The sequence below is a fragment of the Adelges cooleyi genome, unplaced genomic scaffold (genome assembly GCF_023614345.1).
Source record: "Adelges cooleyi isolate 19-005CV unplaced genomic scaffold, UGA_ACOO_1.1 ACOO_flye_CR_arks_rails_tigmint_CR_PRNA_21, whole genome shotgun sequence".
In the NCBI taxonomy this organism is placed as follows: Eukaryota; Metazoa; Arthropoda; class Insecta; order Hemiptera; family Adelgidae; genus Adelges; species Adelges cooleyi.
The window spans coordinates 11129687-11147614 of record NW_026095871.1 but is presented as its reverse complement, the minus strand read 5'-3'; the positions used below and the strand labels follow the sequence as shown (position 1 = coordinate 11147614).

At 30.1% G+C, this 17928-nt stretch overlaps 1 protein-coding gene across 1 annotated transcript in view; it reads right to left on the bottom strand.

Annotated features, from left to right (window-relative positions):
* Window positions 1–8768, bottom strand: part of LOC126834073 (homeotic protein deformed-like) — a 9058-nt gene extending 290 nt beyond the window's left edge. The window contains exons 1-3 of the mRNA XM_050565713.1: window positions 8450–8768; window positions 4399–4569; window positions 1–880 (exon numbers count right to left, since the gene is read on the bottom strand). The exon at window positions 1–880 is cut by the window's left edge and continues 290 nt beyond it. Of these exons, the coding sequence (XP_050421670.1) occupies window positions 1–880; window positions 4399–4569; window positions 8450–8464 (1066 nt within the window). The 5' untranslated portion in view covers window positions 8465–8768. The remainder of the gene's footprint in view (window positions 881–4398; window positions 4570–8449) is intronic.
* Between the last annotated feature and the right edge of the window lie 9160 nt (window positions 8769–17928).

Sequence of the window (17928 nt, the reverse complement as noted above, 5' to 3'; positions counted from 1 at the left end):
CTTCGTAGTCTTGTTCAAAGTACTTTCGCAGGTATTCCGGCCTCTCGTATTTCTGGTTTTTCGGCGATACTTCGTCCGATCCTGAATCGCCGGAGTACCGGTAGTCCTGGGCTGCGTCGGCCGATGGCGGCCATTCGAAATTGTCTTCGGACGCCGGAGTGGCCGGTTCGGGCGCAGCCGGGAAGCGCAGTGGCAAAGAATGGTATTGTTCGGGAGAAGCACTGCCGTAGTCACCGTGAGGCGTGGGCGCGTCACCGCCGTAACCGTAACCCGCGTAACCGGAGTCGTAATCACCGTAACTGCCGCCGCCTCCGTAATTGATTCCGGCCGGTGGATGGTAGTAAGTCGGATGCACGGCGGGCACCTGATGGTGGTAAGTCGGCGGTGCGACCGGCGGCTCGTAGTGGTGATGCTGTGGCGGAGATTCGTAGTGAGCGGGTTCGTAATGTTGTTGGGGAGCGGGTTCGTAATGTTGTTGGGGAGCAGGTTCGTAATGTTGTTGGGGCGCCGGTTCGTATTGGGTGGGCTGTGGTTGGTAGTGTTGGGGTGACGTATTGTGTTCGTAATGGGCAGGTTGTTGCTGGTAGTTTTGTCCGTGATAATGTGGCGCATAGCCACCGCCACCGCCACCGTGTTCCGGCCCGTTGTTGAGGTGATGCGTCACGGTGGTCGGATGGTTCGAGTGACCGATCTTCTTGACCACCGCCTGGAAACCGTTCTTCGAGTCGGCCGTATACTCAACAAGCCTAATGGAACCGTCGGGCTCCATCAGACTGTAGTAGCCCCTCACCGAGTCGCCGTCCCGTTCCTCGTACTGCTTTTTTATGTCGCCCGTGTGGGGGTCATGGACGCCGTACTCGAAACGGTATGCCGGATATGACTATACACATTTTGACAAAAAAAAAAAATTATTATATTGTTTATTAATTACAAGTGTATTAATATTGTTCAAATACAACTATTTATATGCATAATAATAATAATAGTAAAAATAATAACCGCATACTAATTATATTATAGGTTGTTTTGTTAGTTATCGACTATCGTTGTTCATTTGTTTAACAAATAATAATTAACACTGCATAAGCATACGTAGCTGAAGTATGGAGTATGACTCGGCTAGTTAATAATACATAAGAATCCAAGTGGAACGCGTTCATCAATTTATATATTTCTAGGTTTTTCTTTTAAAAAATTATTATTGATACAATAGATACACACTAGCCGTCATATAACTTTTTTTACCAAAAAAAAAAATAAATAGTTGAATCGCTTAAGCAAAAAGGGCCTAAGTTAACATTTGATCAAAAACGTGATTATTACAGATTTGTTATCACTTTACTTAGACGCAGCGATTCATGTTAAAACGGCTGTAGTCCCATTACTAGAACTTTCTAGTAATTGAACGGACTACCTATAAACCTGACTTACTATGTATTGCTTGTTGTTAAACATACGTGTTAACCTTATAATAACTACTAACTAATTTATTATATTTTTTTCTTTATCGTCTTACGCTTGTCCCGTAAAAGTATAAAAAGTTATTAAAATTATAATATTTCAGCAGCTTAAAATTATTTTCTATACAAGTTTAGATGTTTTCAAAAACGTTTATTGTATGTAAATGTTAACGTCATTAGTTGTCAAAGATTGTATTTTATTCGTGAATAACGATTTATTCGAAAAATGCATAAAACTGTAGTGTCATTCACTATAATCCCGATTGTATATTGGAGCCATAGCAAAATTCTTAAAGATATTTTCATTTATACATTTCGCGTTAAAAACTTCAGTTTTCCTTGGAATCCTGCTGAATACCCTGTCGGTAATATACATGATCTAATACCTGCACTAGCCAAAATAACGTAACATTATATGATCATGGCCATTCATCGACTTTAACACACAGACAACATTATAGGTATTATCTCGCAAACGTCGATTATCGTCAAATGGATGTCTGGTTTTTTTTTTGCACAGGCGGCGGACCTATCCAATAGAACCATTCATTATTTTGTTAGCCCGTGACCAATTGTAGGCTTTGGTTTAAAATGAAATATGTGTGTCAATATTTTAATCATTTTAAAAAAACGCCTCGAATGGTGTTAAATAGGAATTTCGGGTTTCATAACGGCACTACAGTTCAAAATAAACACAATAATATTGTTCATCGTGACGTGTTCAGTGTATGCAAACGGGTGCAATTTAAAATGTTAATGGATACGATATTTTAAACATCTAGACATTTCATAATAATGTATACAGATAAAATAAATACATTTCTTTTACATTATTCAAAAACAAATTGCTTAGCGCGTGCTTATAATATAATAAAAAAAAAAAAAAACGATTATTTCTAGTTTTATTTAAACGACTAGATGGCATATAACAATAAATATCTATCTATCTGTCTAGCTGACTAGCAATTTTTCGTTATTATATTTTTGTAACGACAATATGCAATAATTAATAGGTTCTATTTTTAGGGCTATTTTGAATCAAATCAAAATTCGTCAATCGTCAAAATATACAAGAACAGGCGAACGCAAACAGCCAACAATGGTGTGGTGAAACATTGCGATGCATTGAAATATCCGTAAAAATAAACATCAACACAATATTACATCTTTTGAACCGAGGCTAGAGTAAATTAAAGATAAATCTCAAGAAACACAAAATATTCTTTATGTAAAACGCACGATCAAGGTATTCAAACATCTTAATGCAATCTCACGCATTCAACTTATTGAATGTGTGACAAGGGTGGGAAAATGTTTTGTTAGGTCACTTTAATGTTATCGAGCCGATATATTATAATCATAAGCATGTGCGGCGTTAACTATGCGGAAAATTAGAATGGAAGCTAAAAATATAACTGAATTTTTGTCAGTGGAAGACCGAAGAGGGGTAGAATATAATATCTGTCGATCTACCCGTAAAAACGTTGTGCCTTAAAAAATACAATATTTTAATATTGAACATAAATGGGCCTTTATACAAACATTGTGAGTCCCTTACAACAGATTTTACAGGCCTTCACTGAATATATAAAATATGCAGCTGCATAACAGCGCGCACGCCTAAGAATTCAGTAGCGCATTTAAGGAAAACGGCTTTATCCACAACATAATAATCTTTTTTTTTTTAAAACATTTTGTTGACCATTTTAAATTTACCCACTGGATTGACCTGTATAAACTACAGTTCATCTCTAAATGTGAACTGTATGACCTTTGCAGCTTTACAAATGTGGTTTCAATAATTGTGTATGGAATAATGTGAATCGATGCAATTTATAGTTATAAATAAGGTATATCAAACAAAAATTGTTCAAATTCTGTCGTTTTAAAAGAACTCACAGGTGCTACGTTACCATGTTCCACCGACCACCTAACACGGGGCTGAAGTTCTGAAATGCCTGAAATGTTTGTATTACATCGCGAGACCAACCTACGTATAAATTTAACAAAGCGGAAAATACTTTAATTATAGAATCATCGGTTTTTTGCCTATAAAAAAACATCATTGGTTTCAATATTAAGTAATGCGTAGACGTGGTTCGTTTAGAGTAGTATTGTTTAATGATGCAATGTTTTGTGCGCAATTTTATCAAAAGCGTGTGATAGTAATGAAAATAATTAGAATATAAATTCGGAAATGTTACTATGATTGATTTCCGTCCAGTGTCCATTGCACGAAATGCGATTAATGTGAATAGTAGCTAATCGATTTTGAATAGGAACAACGCAATAGATTAAAAATAGGCATGTAACGCATGTGACACTTAACTAATACATTTAAAAATAGTAAAAAACATTTTAAAATTGAATAAAGAAAAATAGATTGAAACATTTATAATGTGTAAGTATAAACAATTATTAATTAGTTGTAATCTGTAGTTAAAGTTAAACGACTATACTAGCCCAATGCTTCGAGTGCAAAATAAATTTGATAAAAAATGTACATTTTTTCTTGTTTTATAAAAAAGAATAAATTAAATCACGTTAGCTCAATTCATTTACAATAACCTCAACCGATTGCAGTAATCCTAAAAATAATCTTAGTTTTCATAAAATATTATCAAAACAAATAAGAACTCGAAAAACAGCATCTATATTGTTTTTATTAGAAATAATTGTGTATATCACGCTCGTTTTCTGTATGTGAAATGACAATTAACCACGTACAGAATTATTTTGTTTTAATTTTATTATTAAATTTACAGTTGTCAGTTATTTTTTTCATATTGAAAGATTACATTATAATTATTATAATTTTTTTTTTAGTAATTTCTCGTTTTAAAATATTAAGTATTTTTTTAATTAATATATACCTAACTGAATTGAATTTATAACTCTATATTTTACCTACTACTTTTTAAATTTTCAATGTACTTACATATTGTTCATGGTCGTATTCGGGAGCGTAGTATCCGTTTTTGGATTCTTCTTTGGCTAGATCGCCAACTTTGTTATTATTGGTATTGCTGTTGAATCCGTGATAGGTGACTTCCACGTTTTCCGATACGCACCGTTTGTTCATAAACAGTCCAAACGCGAAAAACAATGCCTACATAAAAAAAAAACAGGTCGTTTTACATTAGGTATTATTATTATGTGATACTATTATGTTAGTGAGTAGATTTTTTTCCTGCATTCTATCCAAGTGTTTAATTAGTGGAATTCGTGCGCGGACACGATATCACGATAGACAACTATGTTGAAATCCAACAATAACCGAAATGGCATTGATCAATCAATTTATACATACACATACACATTTACGCGTGCATAGAAATTAACAGACGAAATACGCAATGCGCTGTGTTGAAAATTTTGCCGTTTCGGAAATATTATTATGTGTTATATTTTATAATATTAACGTTTCCTCATTAAAATCCGTATCGGCGAGCCGTGCCGGCAACCGCAGTGTTTTTACTTATTTTTATATTATATATTATGTTCGAATATATAATATATATATATAAAAAAAAGTATCATGATAATTTAATTAACGATAACTAACCCCTAAGGTCGACGATGGTCAATTATAGATTAATAACAGTTACGCTGAATTTGAATGGAAAAACTAATCGTCCGGGATTTGCCTTAAACCATAACCGATTGAATTACTTTAGAAATTATCATTTTTATAAGAAAATATCCTTGCAATAGTCATAGAGGGACGTTCGTTCATTTGTATTTTATATTATTTTATAATAATGTATCTTATTTTGCATAGATATTGTCTATAAATAGGTGTATTCGTTTCTTGTACTTTTTATTAAATGTAACCAAAAAAAGTATGGTCGTTTAATCGAATATTTTAACATGCCAATTAATATACGGTGTCGACCCCAAGGTTCCTGATAGTTTAACCTTTGGGCTTTGCATAGGAAAATGATTTGTTGAGAAAACCACCAGAACTCAATTACGATGTGCTATTTTTTAACTTTTGTGTTGACTGACCAACCTGCAAGGTTCCTGTTATTTAATATAAGTAAAAGAAAAATTTGATGAAAAAATGTTTAGCCTCCAGTTTTACTGAGCAACAGACATTTTGTTTAAAATCATAAACAGGACTTTACGTCGTTAATCATTACTTCCTTACACAGTGGCGGACAGGCCTCGACAAATTTAACCAAACCTAACATATTAAAGCCCACTAATATATTAAATACTTGTCCAGTCCGCACCTGCGGTACAAAAACTTACAATCCTTAACAACAAAAATTTTTTTCGCTCAAATTATACTTACTTACAACAATCGTATTATTCACGTTAGGTAACTTATTATTAGTTGAAAATGCACAAATTGTGGTAAAAACACAAATTAGGGGTTATTCCTAATCCAGGACAATTTGCATAAATATTATATTTATAAAGTACATTTTTTGTAGATATATGTTACTGTTATTAATTTATCAAAGATTGCTAATGAAACAAAAAGACGATGTCTTAATTTTTACTCTATTACTTATATTTGTATTTAATTGTTTTCTTAATATTTTTCCAGACGCACTAAAATGAACTGAAGTTCACTCAGACTATGTTGGCATTAAAAAAAGTTTAAGCAGGTCATCTAGGGACAACGCTGCGCTTCCTGGGGGGAAGTTCCTTTCTATGTAGTATTCGTATAACAATATATAGTATCCAATATCATTAACCAATATTAATCGGAGTAGTAGTGGTAATAAGAAATTAGTAATCTTTAGAAACTGTGTTGGGATTCATTAAACCCCAGTGGTGGTAATAAGTTTATTGAAAACCCCGTGACAAAATATTTCTAAATATTTATAGGCAACACACACTAACATGGGTTAATCGAAGTTAACGAATTACATTGTATTCAAATTATTGCCTTGTGCAATTAACATGGTTGCAATAACATATTACCGATTGTGTGTTTTAAAATATTAGTTTTTTGATAGAAATTCAATTTAATAAATAATAAATTGCCATGTATATATATATTAAAAAGCATTATAATATTATGGTTCTTAATTTAGCAATAAAAAAAAAAATATTTGAAGTTTCACAAATACTGTGTCGAATCTTATACATCAACTAGTGTGCACCTAAAACAACAGAGCTGTAAGGTCACCTAGTCGTGTCCAAACAGTTGTGATTTCCGAATCCAAATTGCGTTCTCCGCATTAGTTACAGTTACAACCCCTTAAGTATGAATTTCCATAGTTATAATTGATAAAAATATACACTACAGGCATATTATGTGTTTTTTTTACTGATCTGTGTTTACTGATTACACATAAAGCGAATACGCGTCGCAAAGAATCAATGTATTTGTATATGCTATTAATATTGTAATATGTACATCGTACAACTGATATTATTAGTTATATTGAAAAAAACGTTTTAAATTTATTTTATTACTACAATTATTATAATATTTTATTAAATTTTGTTGTATAACAAATTATTTTAGGGCTTCTTGCGATTGTCATTAAACTTATTTCTTCTAGTAACTTTTCCAATAACATAAAAGGAAACAATATTTAGAAATGTCAGAGATCATTTGGAGTAATTCAATAAAACTCGAGCTTTTATCAAACTTTTTGGAATGTTACAAAATGCGTTTTACCTATATGATCTTGTGAAAACGAATTCATTAATCTTTACACTTTTCTATACCTAACTTTGCAAATTCCATCATCTAAATTTCTAAGAAGCCATTTGGACCTAGGTTAATTTTATATTTCAATGAAAACTTAGTGAGCTTAATGAGAACTTCTCAGAACTAAAGGATTTTATTTAGTGTGATTTGTTGATATTTTAAATTAATTGATAACTAAAATACTGAGTTCAAGCAATGGTTACTGATATAAATGGGATAGACCGAGCCTTTACTTGAACAAAAATAAGGACGAGTTTTCAAAAAAAAAAAATAACTATTATGTTTTTAGAACTAAATAAACGGTAGAATTTTATTTATTTATCATTGTAACTATTAAATATGATTTTGTCCTATTAAATAAAACTAAGTTTAAAGAGTTTCTGTAGATATAAGAGGTTCTGCTTAAAAGTACTTTCAAATAGACGATTTGCTCGTGTCAACCGATGGGGCCAAAACACCCGACACCCAGGGTTTGGCTATAGTCACGACGACACTAGCAATCGAATATTCCAATACTAGTATGCAATATACTACATCAAGAATTCAAAACTATTAGGCAATATGCTACACTATTAGTTTTTCAAGTACAAGTTTTCTGTTCATACAAAAATTGACAATTTGAACCTTTTTTATTTTGCCCGTATTGGTTTTACAATTTTCAAAAGAGATATAAGATAAAAAAAAATATAAAATAAAATAAACGTTATTTACGTAAGAGGACATTGGAAATATAATTAAAATTTTGTTGAACATTTTTCATAATATTCTTTTAGGTTTTGGCTAATTAACTTATATTAATAGTTACCGAATTGTACTTAATGTTATAGTATAAAAGCATGTTTTGTTTTAAATATACATGTAAAATAAGCATTTTGAATTTGTAAATATTGATGAATCCTCGAAATCATTAAAACACCAATATATCTTATAATTAATTATTTATCATAATAGCCTTACTCAAAAATAAATATAATTTTGAGCTTATTTTGATGACAAAGTTACTTTAAAGTAATGGCTTATTTACTAAAATCCATTGACCTCGCATAGTACCCTTAATCGACTCTGTGATAGTAAATAAGTCGATTAAAAATATGATAGATATGACAAATATTAAAAATATTAAAAATATAGTAAACTAAGTTTTAAGTACTCGTCGCATGGACGTCATTTTGTAGTTCCATCTGTGAACGTTCCATTAAATTTGAATGAGCCGCGTTAATTGCATATTTTTTTTTGCGGGGTATTAATCAATATTGATATTACTGGTGAATTTTTGGAATAAGTATCAACTTTAAAAATAAAAAACGACGACTACCTTTAAGTTTTTCATGATTGGCAATCGGCGTTTTGGTATTATGACAACTTCGAATCACTTTAGCGGCCTCCAGGAAATCCTAAAACATGGATGCAGATTTGTGTATCCGGGATAAAAAAGAACAAACAAATTCACCGTGTTACACAAACACTTTTACGCGTAAAATAACACACACACACACACACACTCACACACAAAACAAACAATATAATATGTGAAAATTGGAAAACGGCGTTGGCCGGTGTATATGTAAAAAAATATTCAAATTACAAAACGTTAACTGAGAATCGATCGTCCGCGACTATTGCCGTCACGTTGTTTACCGCCGACACACTAATATATACCTCTCCTTCTCCGTTAAATACGCCAGTTTTCTTGTCCTTGCTCCTTCCAAGGCGTTGGCGCCCAAACACAACCATAATACACTAGTATTATAATACTCTATGCCATCGCCCAAGAACCGCGGGATACGTGCAGAAACGATGACCTGGCCGATGACAACCAGGACGGCGGTCTAATGCTAAATTGCCGCCTTCGGGACGGACCTGGCCGGATCGAAGACGATGCACCCGAGTTGGGATTCTTTGTCGTGCACATAATATACATAACTACACGAAGAGCAACACTTCTGTGCTTGGTAGTCTTGGTTTAATAGCATCAGTGTCATTAAGTTGAACGTTACCTATATGTACGAATCCGACTATAGATCAATGTAGGTCACGAATTAGACGGTATTTAAAAATGAAAATCGGACGCCGCCACCTCCTTGGGCCAACGTTAAACGCGAGAGATGAATAGAGACACACAGATCGAGTAAACAATTTTTTTTCTAATTCTATTATAATACTGATTTGCAGTACGAGCGCATCCGTCAATATCTCAAACCAATTGTTATCCCGGCAGTGCACGCGGAGAAGAATTAACTACCCATTGTCGGTGTTAAGATCCGAGTCATAATAGTCTATTACATTTGATATTGCCGCCGAGTAAATAATTACTCAAACAATACTAGGCGTACGACTATTTTCGTGCCCGTTGTCGAGTTATGCATAATGATAAAATAACGATTGAAAGTTGTGATAAAAGAAACATTGCCAATAATAACATTTCAAATGATATTATTGTAATCGCGTGTAGTCTGATTTCATATGGATTATTAATTAATGTAATATATTTAATTATTATGTGTCTGAAATTAAAAAATTAAGAAGTTATATTTTTTCATGTCAATATTATTTAGTTTTTTTTATAAATATATCGTTAAACGGAAAAAAATAGTATACAAAAAAAAAATCAATGTAATCAAAAAAGTAATTTTACAAATTATACTTCAGTTAACCGGAGTTTTGGTTTTTTGAAGAAAACGTATTAAAAAATCTTATTTAAATAGATATAGAAAAAGTTCTAATAAAGAAAGAAATGTTTTCATTTCTACTCGATGCGAAGCTGAAACCTGAAAATATATTAATTTGTTTATTTTTTTTATTTCAAAACCCACAGTGACTTTAAACTGTTGGACCGTATTTTTTTTATATATAGTCTACCTACAGCTTAACCTACAGCCATTCGACTTAGAGTAAGATATTCTTCATAAGTTTAGAATTAAAAAAGTTTAGTACTCTATATTTAGCGCAAACCTAGAAGGAATCAAACTCAGAATTAAATGTTCTTAAGTTCTCTAAACTTAACTACAAGCTGACTCATATACTTAGTTCTAGATTTACCGTTTAGCAGTTAGCACATGGTTAGCTTCAGTAATTTTGAGAGTTTAATTTAAGCAGTAAAAATACTACAGTATAAAAAACTATACAAATTTATTTTTATGTTATTATTTCGTCACTAGTCTGGTTTTAGGTAATATTTTAGTCCATCGATAGCTGCCGAATTGTATACTACAATTTAAAATGTTTTAACTTACCTTAAACTTCAAGAAATTAACTCTAAATTCTATGAATTAATATTTTTTTTGAAATTGAGTCATAGTACAACTTTTTTGCCTTTTCCGTTTATACCTTTAATATTATTAATGCTATTAATACTTTAAATTCAATTTGAATTAAATGTTAGTATAACAATAATTTATATATATAACATAGTAATTCTATTATTTTAGACAAGGGTCTGGATGAAGTACTGGTCTAAAATTATATTTTACTCGATGACTATAAAGACATTTCATAAATTAATTTTTTATTAGACTATCAGTTTACCCGTTAAAAATAAGATTCAAACAATTTTTTTTTACTGAGTTATTTTCTAGAACATAAATCAATTTGTTCCGGAACAAATTCTTGAAAATATACTTAGTTGTTATTGTAAGTATGTTTAAATCTCGTGTTAAAAGCATACTAAATAATTGCGCATTTTTATTATAAGAGTAGTTTACTAATAAAGTATTATAATAGTTTATAATAAAATCAGTATGATCATTATTATGATTACACAAATGTATTAATTATTATGAAATTGGCTGTCGGGATAGATTTTTGTGAAAACTCGCGGTGAACTTGAAGGCTACGGCAAAACGGTTGTTCCACACAAACAAACAACTGTAATTGGTGCCGCTTAACTCTGTTTTGGTTTATAGACACAATATGTACTTTTCAGATGGAACATGTCTTAGAGTAGTGACAAATATAGTGAATTAGTTTTTAAGAAAATAATAAATATAAAAGCCCAGTACATTTATCGAGTGACACCAAGATGATAGTCGTATGTACCCTGGAAATTTCTCTTAAATATGCAACGACCTCCTCTTTTCAGGAGACCCGCGTGTGAGTGTTTCAATGACATAACAATTATGTGACAAGGCAAAAACAGAAAAAAAAATAAATCGCTTTCCGGATCACTGCACGTCCCAAGGTCTATCGAATGGTCGAGTCAATCTTACTTCTCCAGAAACAAAAATATATTGCGAAAAACATGGTCCGCTTTCCCGAGGAGACCCTATAATGTCATCTGTCTATAACCTTAGACATGGACGGACTTTCATGGTAACGTGGTGTATATCATCTTATCAGCAATTAAAGAAAATTAATGATAGGTTTCATTTTCAGGTACTTAAAAATACCAACTAAACAAAATCGATGCACCATAACCACTGTTGTTTTGTATCAACATTAGTAAATTATAATAAACAAAGGTATTAAAGCGATACATCATCATTATTGTGTTACGAAAAACATATAGTCTATACATTGTAGAATTTTAAATAAGAGTTAACAGGTTATAGTGATTCACTGTTGTATACTTTGTGTACTTTTTAAATATAGTAAAAATGTTTTTGACTGTACATGGGGAAGAATTATTTTTAAATATTAATTTCATATTTTTTTGTCTGAGATGTAGGAGATCTGGGAATTTTTTTAACTTGTGACCCCCTTTCTCCAAAAAACTAATCTTATGAAATTTCTGATGAATGTAGACTTAATAGTAGAGAAATTAGCTTAATGGTTTAAACAAATTGTGAAGTAAGTAGCGAAATAAATGACATTGTTGTAACTAATATATTTTCGGCTTTCTACCCAAAGTTTAACTAAAATTATCCTTTTTTAAATTTTCGCTAAAGTTTTTAGATAATGACGAAATTTACTGAAGTATAGTAATGAATACAAAAATGTTAAAATCGTAAAATATTCTATTGTATAATTATAGTTGTCGTCTCAACATTCATGTTAAATGTTAATCGAAGTAGAATTTGAACATTAATTGAAAACAAATAGTTGAATGTTGTTATAACCTAATTGTTGATACTTGTGTTCGTGTTTCGTGGATGCACTTATGTTATTTGTTTTAATTTAGTTTAAAAGTAAAATATATTCTAAAGTAATGGAATTGTTTTTATTTTGATTCTTATGGTCACAGTCTTTACGCCTCGATGATTGTACCGTAGATCGCACCTGTGTTTTAAAAGTATATCTAGATCGTATTCAGGATTGCATAATATTAAATAAAGTAATTCAAATAATATAACCATTTAATTTCAGATGATATAACTCTTCGCTAAAAAAAAATGTACAGACCTTACGGTTTGTATTTTTAGATTTTAAAGTAAGCGCTTCCCCTGGCTAATTATCTGAAAAAATGAGAACGAACCAGAGACTGTAATGCAATTTTTAAAATCAAATTACTCGTAAGTATTATTAATGTCTTTTAGCTCAGTCGTTGAGACAGTCTAGGTCGTAGCGATGCTACAAATTCGATAAGAGCAGAACTTATTATCTTAGTGTAATACATATTATATTGACTTGATATATTTAAGAATTCTCATTGTGTTTGTGATGCTTTCAGTCGTCTGTCGTACTCGCTCGCATATATAGTATACACATTCGTGACTTAGGTGGTCGACCCGACAGCCGAGATAAAAAAATAAAACAACGCTTTATTGTAATCATGTTTTGTTCAATAAGACGGAAAGAAGAAAGAGGTACGGAGTCGAAGCACAGACTTATTTCGCGCGTATTCATCAACCAAATTATAATTTATAACTGTCAATAATAAATAGTGTGTTATTGTTCTGTCACAGCTAGTGGACAATTAGCGCGACGAACGCTGTGTGAGTGTATTAACTACCAAAACGCCTGGAATTAGTCACATCTATCAATGCATACTACATTCTTTTAAATTATATACATTGTAGGAAGTAATACACATGTATAATAGTTGTTCGATTCAAAAACGATTACGGCGACATTTTAATATCGGCCAATAAATAGTAAAAAATATAATATTATTACAACTTGCATTGTGTGCGATTTATGAATGAAAACCCTATTATTTTGACACATTCACAAATATAGCATCTACATACATCAAGTCATTTGTCTAGGAAATAGTACGTTCCGCTACTGACTTTTTTTTATTCGAATAACACACTTCTTTTCATAATATTATTTACTTAATATATAAAAAATTGATAGCATTTTTAACAATTATAAAATTGTTTTTGAATTGGAATTTAAAACTTAAAATTTAAAACTCAAAAAAAAAGTTGTACAAGGAATGAAAACTCACTAAGAGTATATTATGTTATATTTTGTACGATTATATAATTGAAAAACACAATAAATTTCAGAATTCCAATACTTCCGAAAGAACATATTTAATGAACAGCTAAGAAAGTTGTTTTTTAAGTTAAAAAAAGGAATTATGATTTTCGTAAGTCTGTACATTTGTTATTGATTTCTTATATTATTAAAAAGTGGATGGATTTTTTAAGTGTTCGAATAATGAATTTTATACTTTTGGAATGCATTCTTTCAATGTATTTTTGAGTTATGTTTCTAACAATCATTTAATTTTAAAATTGAAATAAAATAAAATGAAGGTTAATACAAAATATTCAAAGGACAATAACACTATGAAAATATTCGTTTTAATGTTGGTTTAATCAGTGTACCATTATAGTATAGATATGTACCGTTCAAAAGTTAGAGCAAAGCGCCTGAAAAATAAATAATAAATAGTATTAAAAAAGTGTCAAAGAAAATTAGTTATTGTTATAATTTATAATTAGTATTTTTTTTTGACGAAGAGTTTGGCGTTGAGTATTGCAATAAGTTCGCCAGACTACGCCCAATATTTAACCTGTATCAGAGACCCTATTAATTTTTAATGATACATCCAAAACAAAGGTAAGGTCAGTTCGTTTCGTTAATTTGATATTGAATTGTTTGGCTTCTTAATGGAAAATAAATCAGTATTCATTTTGTTACCAGCTAATAGGTTTTTACTCGAAGAACCCTGAACTGATTTTCACACCTGACCACTTTGTAAATATTCGTATCGAATTTGTTTTTATGATTTAAATGAAAATGTATTTCTTCGGATAATGTTCTTCATATTTCAGTAAAAATTCAAAGAATTATTAATCCTTGGGGGTTAAGTGCTATAGAAGGACTACTCGTGTGTGAAGTTCTATTGATTTACTAAAGAAAAAAAAAAGTGAATTATAAATGCGAGACCAAATATTTTATATTTAAAATTGGATACCTACACTATTTTTTAACGGAATTATTAAAAATATCATAAATTTATTTATATCAATAGATTTGTTTTATTTATATTTTACACTTTTATAAACCCAAGTAATATTATTAAAGTTTATTGTTAAAAGGAGTGAATATATAAGGTTACTAAAATCACTTAAACCATATTTAGAGCACTTAGTTTAAACTAAAATATTAAAATAATAAAATCCAACGGCGAATTCGAAGTTTATAAGAATGAATTGGATAGAGGATAAAAATTGGTCATGATATGTATTCAGTATATTAATTATTATATTGAATACAAATACAAAAATATAGATTTCAATAGAAGTATTATTAGCAAGTCATTTATCAAAAGTATGGTGCTCAACTTGATCAGTGTCATAAATATGTATGATTAAAATTAGGTTAAAACAATGTTATTTTTAAAAATTAATTAATAATCCTTCACTCTTTCAAGAAAATTAGGATGATATGTTATTAATTATTGTTCTAATATATATTTTAATTGAGGGCACATAATAATGTTTTGGATGAATAGTTCAATATAATTATACTGCCAGAAGTGTCAGAATAATATGTCTCACACACATACAGCAGAATTCAAATTTCAGTTCACCTGAAGGTATTTATGAATTTAGCAATGTACACAAAATAAATTGAATCGTATAATGCACTGTATAGTAACGCACAATTAACTATTCTGACAGTCATATTACCAAGCCATTCCTTTACAAATATTAGACCATAATTCCTCGTCATTACTCACTATATTATTCTATTACTTAGGTACCTACCTATTTTTTGGTTTGACGCCTAAAGACTGACATTAATTCACAAAATCAAATATGTTCTACTTTTGAACATTTTTTTATGAAATATGATTTATCGGTAGGTTTTTTTAAAATGTATTTTTTAGCTATGATAATCTTTAACGTATTAAATACGGTGTAAACATAGATACACTAATTTTGATGTAGAATGATATTCACGGACAATTAGTAAAACGGTTGACTATGTAAGTTATTTAATGAAACATGATGTTCATATTTTATGTAAACTAATTTTGCACGTAATTTTGTGGTACAATTCTTTAGTAACGCCTTACACAAATTGATCTTTGACATGTTTGGTAATGTGATTGACTGACAGGTGTTAACAAGAAGACGGTGCTACTTTACGTTATAGCGGTGCCACTTGTATTCTATACTCGTCGGCACTGTTTAAGTGTTAAACACGTTCTACATTAAGTGGATGCCTATTATTATATAAATGTTTATATATTAATTTTGAAGTAAAGTAAACAAGGTCTTTGAGACCTGACTTATAACTAAAATGATTACACTCATAAATGGTGCCTAAAAATTATGCTGTCCAATGTGGTACAAGTTACACGTTACAACACATTTTGTATAGACAATTTTACTTATTACACTTCATTTAAAATTATAACACAACAATTTCCATACATAAAAAAATTGGATACCTAAAGATATTTAATATACACAATAAGAAAAATTCAAATTATACATAAATATTATTTATAAGTTTTAAAAATTTGTAATAGTTAGCAGTATACGATTGTAGATACTATTTGTTCATTATTTATTTTATAGATATTGAAAAATAGATTATTTCACTTAATAAATTGGCAAAGTTAAGAAATGTGTTGGATTACCAATATTTTGATTGACACTGCTACGCTTACGCCATACTCATTTTATTAAGTTCAGTTTAGTTCGGCTAATCTTCATAGTTTCCAATCAAATCATATTTAATACAGATAACTTATTACGATACATCTCCTTGACCTCTTTTGTGTGATCCTATCAGATGCCAATATGGAGTATTGATTATTATAGATAAATAATTTCTGATAACTGACAAACGCCTACGAGGTATAGACGTCCCGTGATCTTTTTGTCACTCGTGATTTAACCTCTGACAGTATTTGTATTTAAGCTTGTAGCTATAGGAACTAGTTGGAGAGCGGCTCAAAATTACAAGACCCAATAATTTTTGTTAATTGGCACATGAAGAAATCGACCCAGTGGTTAATAAGTTATTTTTGATTCAAGTTCACACAAAGAACAATTATTTTAAGCCAATACCTTTTCATCGAAGTTAAAAATAAAAACAAATAAAATTGAAACTTGTTTAAAATTAAAATGTATTTAAAAAAAATGTATATTATTTACGTTAAGGGGTTGAGATAGGCAATTTTCTTACAAATAAATTCATACATTTTAAAAGATTTAGGTTTTTAAATTTTTTAAATGAACATTTGTCAAAAAAGTACCTTGCTGAAGGTTAAAATATATGTTAACATATCACACAATATAATATGTTATTTGAATAATTGTGTATGTATATCGTCAGTCGCTAAAGTTTTTCACATATTTCAATTTTTTAATTTTGATTTTTTGTGCATGCATATATTTTTTGTCGGTAAATTAATATGGTGTAAAATACAGACACTGAATCAAGCATGAAGTATACTTGAATATCATTGTATTGAAATATTTAAAGTATACTACATGGTGGCAGCAGAATGAATTTACGGTCTCTATTTCACATCGATAGCCTTATTACCATGATTTTTTTAAAAATATAAAATATATATGTATTATTTTTAATTCATGAACGATATCATTATAAATAAAGACAATAAAACACCTACCACCGATAAGTAGGAATATTTTAGGATAATGTATTATTATTATTATGTACGATAATGTATTTGTCTGTATACAAACTAGATTCATTTTCCCGTTTTTTAATACATTCCATATAGAAAAATAAATACAAATTTAACCTAGTGATTTTGCTTATGTTTTTGGAGAACTTCAATATAAAACTAACAATTGATATATTAACTTCTAAGAATTGGATTAATCGATTTTCATAAGTTATGGCTAGATGACTAAGCAAAATATGACATAATTTGCATTGGGTGTAAGAGCTATTGTACAATTGTATGCAGTATAATAACAAATTGTATAATCTTTTAGATATACCGATATACGCACAAGGATAAACCTTCAGTGGAAAAATGGATAAGTCAATGCATTCCTAAAGGATTTTTCATTAATACCAAGTATTTAAACTATTTAAGTTTTATTACAAACTCTACTATTGATGGCTGGAACGAATTTTATCTCATAGTATTATCAATACAAATAACTGACCCGTGCCCGAATTAAAATTATATTAATTATCTATTATTTTATAATTATTGTTACTAAAAATTAGATAATTCATATAAGGGGGAACGGAAAGCGCTATTTACCAAGGGGCATAGAATAGGCAATATTTGACAAACATTGATCAAGTAGCCATTTTTAATATGCCGACTAATTTTAAGACGAAAAAATATTAAGTTATTCTAATTAAATACTTTTAAAGTTATTTTCTCCGAGTTATGGTGAAAGCAAGGGGTGTTGATAATTAAAAAAATAGAAAAAGATATACATACGTAACCTTAAGTAT